Here is an 8,389-nt window from a genome sequence, read left to right as displayed (position 1 = left end):
TGATTTAACTCCTATTATACAACCCACCCATGTAGTTACACCTCATGAAGCAAACTTTCAAGATAAGCTCATCATATGATGGAAGACCAAATCTTAAGTTTTACCCCTGAATTAAATCTCTGATTTATATTCTTTTTTTTTTTAAGATTTTATTTATTTATTTGACAGAGAGAGATCACAAGTAGACAGAGAAGCAGGCACAGAGAGAGAGGGAAGCAGGCTCCCTGCTGAGCAGAGAGCCTGACGTGGGACTCGATCCCAGGACCCTGAGATCATGACCTGAGCCGAAGGCAGCGGCCTAACCCACTGAGCCACCCAGGCACCCTCTGATTTATATTCTTTATAAAATACAAGATTTGGAATTTCTTTTCATTGAATTGATTTTAATTCCTTTATACAAATTCAGTAAGTATTTACTGAGCACGTACCATGTGCCAAACACAGCACTATTTGTGTTAGGAGGTAAAGAGGACTAAAATAAACAACAGTAACATATTACCTAACATTAAAGACTTCAACTAACAGAGAGGTAAGATATTGACTAGGCGTGTGCTAAGCATTTTCAGTAGACATCTCATCGAATATTCCCAACAACCCCTTGTAATCGATACAAGTGTAACAACCCATTGAACAGGTGAAAAAACTGGCTCAGGGAAACTCAGTCAGTTGTAAAGAGCACCCAGGTAGTGAATAGCAGGATCAAGAATATAGCCCATCGGGGTGCCTGGGTGGCTCAGTCAGTGGGTTAAACCTCTGCCTTCAGCTCAGGTCATGATCCCAGAGTTCTGAGATGGAGCCCCACATTGGGCTCTCTGCTCAGCAGGGAGCCTGCTTTCCCCTCCCGCTCCTCCTGCCTCTCTGCCTACTTGTGATCTCTCTCTGTCAAATAAATAAAATCTTAAAAAAAAAAAAAAAAAAGAATAGAGCCCATCATCATTTGGCTCCAATCCTATGCTCTAACAGCCTACCACAAGTTTCCTGGTGCAGCATCTCAGGAAAGAGACTGAACTCTGGGAGGCAGGAGGGAGCTGGTGTTACAAAGGAGGTGATTTTTTTTTTTTTTTTAAGATTTTATTTGACGGAGAAAGAGAGAGGGAGAGAGCACAAGCGGGGGGGGGGGGGGCAGGAGGGAGAGGGAAAAGTGGGCTCCCGGCTGAGCAGGGAGACTGACACGTGGCTGGATCCCAGAACCCTGGTATCAGGAGCTGAGCTGAAGGCAGACACTTAACCGACTGAGCCACCCGGGTGCCCCAAAGGAGGTGATATTTTAAGTGCATCTCTAAATAAGTGGTTTCAGGCAATTGTGCCAGGAAAAGTTGGAGGGAAGTGTATCACAGAAAATTATACTATAGGCAGGTCCTGTGGAGCAGGTAGAAAGTCATGAATGAGGATAGCATGTTCGCCAAAATGCTGGTGGTATGAAGAATGCCTAGGGGGGCGCCTGGGTGGCTCAGTGAGTTAAGCCTCTCATGATCTCATGATCTCAGGGGCCTGGGATCAAGCCCCGCATCGGGCTCTCTGCTCAGTGGGGAGCCTGCTTCCCCTTCTCTCTCTGCCTGCCTCTCTGCCTACTTGTGATTTCTCTCTGTCAAATAAATAAATAAAATCTTAAAAAAAAAAAAAAGAGTGCCTAGGATGGGAGATGGGGCTGTGTAAGTTGGTAGGACTGCCTTGAGTGCCATCTAGATTTTATCCTTTGGGGTGGTGTAGGAGTGTTGTAGATAGGGCCTTGAGGGATTTTTAAGCAGGAAATGAGTTAGAAGATTTGTACTTTGAAAGGTAACTCTGGCAGAGAAGTATGAAAGAAGGTGCTTTGAGCGGGGGTGAGGGATGGTGGTGCTGTTGGTGGAGGAACTGGAGGCAGGGAGCCCACACCTTGTTCTCTGTGAGACATAACGGGGTTATGAGAGACTAAAGGCTATTGCAGGATAATAGAGAGAAGGGACAGATCTGAGACAGGACCTTGAAGTTTTGATGCCCGCTTGAATGTGGAGAGGAAAGGAGGTGAGTGAGAGGGACTCCCATCCCAGCTGGATGGGATGGTGCTCAGATTTCTGAATGAGGGAGCTGGAAGTGTAGTGCTAGAAGGAAGAGCAGTTGGAGGTGAGTTTTGGGTGTGATAAGCTTGGGGCAACTGTGGGTCATTTCACTGGGAGATGGTCAAGAGGAGGCTAGACACATCTTGTCACTATTTCATGAGTTGTTCCACTCAAGAGCTGACATTTACCTTTTATCATTATCCTGCCTATCCTATCAGTCACCAAGGCCTGTCAATTTTACCTTCTTAAATATTTCTTTACACCCTGTTTACATATATCTCTAAATTGGTCATTTGGATTCGTGTGTGCAGTGCCAAATATCAGTAAACACCTTTGTGTTTCTATAAGGCCCTTCAAAATCAGATCTTCTTCGGCTTTATCTCTCTTGACACCATCCCACAGAGAGCCTGCCCTCCAGCCACACTAAAGCAGCCACACTTGCCAAAAGATCATGATTTCTCACTTCTGTGTCCAAGAACAAAGACATGTCTCCAACTCCAACCAGCCCCCCCACCCCCCGGTTGCACACTAGAGGGAGACAATAATGAATAAGACAGTGCTGACCCTCCAAGAGCACCTAGTGGATGATCAGAAAATTGTGGCTCATCTGAGTTATATTTATGTCCCTTCTTCAAGGTTCACGGACAGCAAAAAGGTAGGCTCCAGGATGTTCATTCAACTTAAGTGGGCAGTTTTACTGCAAAGAATCTGGTGGGGTTTTGTTTTGTTTGTTTGTTTGTTTTTAGATTTTATTTATTTGACAGAGAAAGAGAGAGAGATCACAAGTAGGCGGAGAGAGCAGCAGGCAGAGAGAGAGGGGGAAGTAGGCTCCCTGCTGAGCAGAGAGCCCAACTCGGGGCTTGATCCCATGACCCTGGGATCATGACCTGAGCTGAAGGCCCAGGCTTAACCCACTGAGCCACCCAGGCACCCCTCTGGTGGTAATTTGATCATAACATAAAATAGATGGTTCATGTCCTCATGCTGTTTAATTCTACTGGAATTAGTGAAAATGTGAGAGGAGTTCTATTATGTATGCCGTAAATATGTCCTTCATGTAAAAGGTTAAAGGAGCTTGTTTTATTATGTTACAAGTAAGCAGAGCTAAATTTATAATAAAATATTCTGCTGAATCTCAGAATTCTAAAAAAATGTCTTGGCTGTAGATAGGATAACCTTCAATTACATTATATAGATAGTGAAATTATTTATGGCTAGAAACAGACTTTCAACTTTCACTTGGTAAAGGTAACATTTTTATTCAGCCCAGACAAAAACACTTGTAATAATCTTGCTTAAAGTAGCCCACTCAGATTAACCCAAAATTATCCCAGAGATTTAATATTAAAAATAGGCTGGGAGTTGTTTGAACTGTGATCACCCGCCAAAAATGAGGGGATAAACATTGTTCTTGCTAAAATTTCTTTGGAAAACCCCTGTGCTGCTCTGAGGAAGACAAAACAAAGGTAAACAGCACGTACAACCGAAATCTTGCTTAGCAGAGTGATTTATTTTCTGGCCTACTAACCAGTGACAGGAGCACATCTATCTTGTCCCAGTTGCCCTGGGTTTATCCATCCCTTTGAGCCTGAATTCTCAAAGCACGGAGTGGAATGTAGAGAGTTTAAGACCTTTATAGATGGATGTGCGGCATCCATCACACTGCAACTGAATTTTGGCTTGAAGTTCAAGGTACACTATTCGATTGCTTTGTGCCTCGGTTTCCCTGTCTACACAATGGGGATCGTTGAAGGGGGTTAAATGAGATCATACAGAGCTTGGAACAGTGCCTGACATAGAGTAAACCCTCAACATATGTGAGTTATCATTACATGTCAAGAGTTCCCTTCAGCGACCCAGCTGGCTTGTCTTTCTAAATACTAGCACAATAAATATAAATGGCATCAGAACGTGAGGGGGCAGAGGCCACGTGATCCCTCCACGAAAGCCACATGCAGGGCCTCCAGAGAGTTAGCAATAAGCCGGGAAAAGGAAAGGTAGGCGCGTCCGTGGCCCGCGCGATTTCCCGCCGCGCCCGCGTCCCGGGCGGCGGGCGGGCTCCGGGGGCGCCTGGGCCACGGCGGCGGCGGCGGCGGCGGCGGCGGCAGCGCGAGCGGCGCCTCCGGGCCGGTGAATCATCCCGGCAGACACCGAGAGCCGCGGCAGCAGAGAGCAGCGCTGAAAAATGGCTGAAGCGGGCACGGGCTTTCTGGAGCAGCTCAAGTCCTGCATAGTTTGGTCTTGGACTTATCTCTGGACCGTGTGGTTCTTCATCGTGCTCTTCCTGGTCTACATCCTGCGGGTGCCCTTGAAAATCAACGACAACTTGAGCACAGGTAAGGCCGGGGCCGCGGGGCTCGCGGCGCTCGCCCCTCCCCCGCTCCGGAAAGTTAGTGCAACTCGCGCGGGGCCGCGGCTGGCGGGGGCGGGAGGCCGGGCGCGCGCTCGGGGACGCGCCAGCGCCCGCGCACTGGACGCCCGCGGCCACCCGGCGAGGACGCGGCGCCTCAGGTGGCCGGGCCGGGCTGCGGGGTCCGCGGGCCGCGTGGAGGCGGCCGGCGGCCTTTCCGGCCCCGCGGCCCGGAGACCCCGCGGAGGTGGAGCCGCGCCGCGCACACGCCGCGAGGCGGGCCCGGCAGGCGGCTACGGAACCGCGGCCCCATGGGGCCGCCCTGCTGGGGGCCGGCCGCCGGGCGAAAAAGGGCAGGCGTCAGGAGCGAGGGAGTTCTGGCCGACTCCCCCTCGGGTGTCGGAGCGCGGACCCCGAGGTTCTCCTCAGCGTTAGACCGTGCCCTTCCTCACACCCTGTGGGCCGGGACTGCGGAACATCCTAAGTGTAGTCGGACCAGGCGTCTCTCCCCAGCTGGCGGCACTCGGCCGGCTGAGGGCGCCTCCGAGTCAGGGCTGCCCCGGGGTGCCCCGCGCTGAAGCCCCTCAGCCGGGGCCGAGTCCGACTCGGCCGAGTCCGACTGCCCCGGCGGCGCCCCGGGGGCCCGTATCTGAGCCCCCGCAGCTGCGAGGGGGAACGGCGTCGCTCGGATTTCCATGGGCCGAGGCCCACCTTGTTAGGGGTATGGATGACGTGTCGGGTGACCAAACGGAATGTCAGAGGGACAAAAGGGGAGACGGGAAATCGAATTCGTGATGGTTTTCAAGGATCTCTACCCTTCCCTCCACCCTCTCCCCGCCCGCAGTAGGCTCTGGTAACTAGCCTTGTCCGGTGTCTTTGATAAAGCTCCGCAGGCTAAGAAGGGAGCCCGGCAAGTCTCCTCCTCACGGACGTAAGTGCAGAAGGGAATTAGCCCAGGATCTTAATAAACGGGCAGCGAGCCGACCGAGTCATTAAAAACAGCCACGAAGAAAATCCACACCAACCGTAACACTCCAGAGACAATTGAGAAAAAGTAAATTTTGAAAAAGGGTTTACAGCTCTTTGAAGTCTGGAAGTAGTTGTGGGACTCAAGTCAGATCGTTTTTTTAATTTGTAATGTTTAAGTTTCACAGTACTTTCGAGGAAAATCCTTGCAGTCCCGAATAGGTGTGTAATGTATATATTCCATCTGGCGTGTGATTTACATAGTCTGGGAGTCCAGGTTTGGTAATGCGTTGTCCTGTGTGGTGTTAACTGCACTAAAATAATTTTTTAGAACACTTGAGTTAATATGCTCATTTTGTTAGATACTTGTGCCTTTAAATTCTAAACTTTGGGTATCTTGATTACTCTTAACTTGAACTCCTGTTCATATTTACATTTGTTTCTTAGTGTCCCTGGGAGACAGGATTCTGCAGCCTAGAATCCTGCCATTTTAATAGGTGTTGCTCAGCCCTTGGATTTAGTCATCTCAAAGACCATGGCTTTCTGGCTGTTTTTCTTTGAGAGTGGCTGATTGTCACGGTACTGTCTTCCTTGGTTTAGGCAAATATATCTCCAAGATACCTCTAGTCCCAAAGCCCTGTGATTTTAAGAAGTTATTTGAATATATGTGGTAAGAGAATCCTATAGTTATTGATAAGCAGGTTTGATTTTTTTTCTCCCTAAAAATTTAATGTAGGATTTTAAAAAACGGGAATGTTTCTCATTTGATACACATTCAAAATTTCTATTTTGGAATACACATTTGCATACAACATTTTTTAAACGTGGGTTACATAATCATCCGTGTGTGTATATGTGTGCATGTGCCCATGAGTGCCACTTACCAGTGCTCTGTGCTGAACAAGCAAGAAGCAGAAGACCTACTGGGAAACCATGTAGTTTTTAAGGAAGAAAATACTGTAGTTGGATGTTCTCTCTGCAACTTTAAATCTGGCATATCTCACAAATCCCTTTGTTAATTAGTATAGGATTGTTGCTTATTTGGGCTTATAAGAGGTAGAAAATACGCAGATGTACAAACCATCAGGGCTGAATCTCATCAGGTATAATATGGAGGGAGTCTGAGGCTGTTTGCCATAGTGATGCTGGGCTTCTGTTTTCAGTGTGGTTTTATGCACATTTTAGTCATAAAGGAAGGTAAAAGGAGAAGCATAGAGACAACTACCTCTTTGCTATTTTTTGTGAGAAGGTGGGGGAAATGGGGACTTTGGACCCTCTTGTGGTGGAACTTGTCCTTCCAGGGTGATGTAAGTGGATTCTAATGGGACTAATATTTGCTGTTCCTAAGCCCTGTGGTGCTTGCTCTTCCTGTGGCAGTGAAGGCGAGCGTCCCTGAAAAGGTCACTGAGTCTAGTGCTGCTTTTAAGGAGCTTCGGGTAGCACAGGTCTTCTTACTCAGGGAAGGTGAGGACACCAGCACAGATTGGTGAGGCAGCCAGGAACCCAGGGCTTCCATGACGCAGGCCCAACTCTGGACTTTGTAAGGTTGTGGAATCTGCTAAAAATGTTCCAGAGTTGTTTTGGATATCTGCTCGACATGTTCTCAATAGCTTGGTTACTTATGACTACTCTCCTATTTCTAACCTCATTTGGTCTATTTTTTGGTAAATGTGTTTTGTTCAGTTTGCTTTTTTTAAAAAAATATCTTGAATGTCTCCTACATATAGGATATTGTCACAGGTGCAATAATGGAAAAGATATACAGATTTGTAAAACTCAGGCTATATTAGGGGTTTATCACATGGGAACAACTTCTCATAATGCAAAGTGGAGCAGGGCAAGGCAGTTGGAGCTTCTCTTGAACTGAACCTCAGAGGGTGAAAAGAATTCCATGGTTCCGAGTTGAGGATGCAGAAAGTGGTCCTCCCAAACAAAGTCACAAAAATTGGAAGTTCAGGTTAGATTCAGAGAACTATGAATCATGTGGAATTTAAAACAATAAAAGAAAAAGACTTTAATGAACAAGGATACCTTTGCCACTAATGTATCATGTATAATTTTCCAAAATACCTTTAAGGGTCTTTTCATGGTTGTCTGACTTGCTCACTCCTACCATCTGGGTTTACTTGACCTTCACTGCATTGAGCCTGTACCACTTAAGGATAAAGTTCTGAGTATTCTGTTAGACCACATAGGGAGAATGTCACATATGCAACTAGCTCTTGCAATGAAAATGAATTTTAAGAAAGACGAGGGAGAAAACAAACATATTAGAAATAGCACACTGGTTAGCTTTGATAATTGATTTTTTGATCTCTGCCCTTGAGTTGGTTAGGAGAATGTTACAATAGTCCTATGATTTACTGAAAATAGAATGAAATTTTAACATGATTCTTATTTATTTATTATTATTTTTTAGAAGATTTAATTTATTTACTTGAAAGAGAGTGAGAGAGAATCCAGAGGGAGAGGGAGAAGCAAACTCCCCGCTGAGCAGGAAGCCCCTTGTGATTCGGGGCTTGACACCAGGACTTCAAGATCATGATCTGAGCCAAAGGCAGATGCTCAACCAATTAAGCCACTGAGGTGCCCCTTAACATGATTTTTAAAAACCCCAAATTATATTATTGTTTGTTTGTTTTCAGGGGAATTAGTATCCCAAAATAAAGCTTTTCCAAAAGGGCAGAAAGTTAATCGTGGATAGGAGCAATCATGCAGGATATTATTCAAGAAAAACAGTAGAATAGATTGGTATTTAAAAATTTTGACAACAGCTTACTTTATACTGTAGTGTCGATAGCACTTTCTCATTTGCTCTATGTTCTAAGATTTTTGGATGCTGAATTTAAAACACTTAGTGTGTTAACACCTTTTCTTAAAATGTGCACCTTTGCAACTCTTGCACCGGGCAGCTTAAGTGATTTTCCATTTCTTTTTCTGTTTCCTGAAAAGCAAGTTTTCAAAGATCTTTGAAATCCTACTTAATTCCTTCTAGAAAACAAATGTAATAGTCTGAACTATGCCTAAGTTTGTT

The 8,389-nt window shown here is 46.3% G+C and overlaps 1 protein-coding gene across 7 annotated transcripts in view; it reads left to right on the top strand.

Moving 5' to 3' along the window:
* The first annotated feature begins 4,013 nt into the window (after positions 1–4,013).
* The window catches only part of ST7 (suppression of tumorigenicity 7), a 237,560-nt gene continuing 233,184 nt past the window's right edge, over positions 4,014–8,389 (top strand). For 2 of the 7 annotated variants that reach the window (XM_032870768.1, XM_032870778.1), the window contains exon 1: positions 4,026–4,375. In XM_032870768.1, coding sequence (XP_032726659.1) covers positions 4,225–4,375 — 151 coding nt within the window. In that variant the 5' untranslated portion in view covers positions 4,026–4,224. Of the gene's footprint in view, positions 4,376–8,389 lie in introns of all 7 variants that reach the window. The other 5 variants (XM_032870822.1, XM_032870813.1, XR_004384181.1 and 2 more) reach the window with 5 other exon arrangements.

Source organism: Lontra canadensis, unplaced genomic scaffold (assembly GCF_010015895.1).
Source record: "Lontra canadensis isolate GAN:19392208 unplaced genomic scaffold, GSC_riverotter_1.0 scaffold2, whole genome shotgun sequence".
Classification (NCBI taxonomy): Eukaryota; Metazoa; Chordata; class Mammalia; order Carnivora; family Mustelidae; genus Lontra; species Lontra canadensis.
The sequence above is the reverse complement of the archived record's forward strand: the minus strand, read 5'-3'. Positions and strand labels throughout refer to the sequence as shown.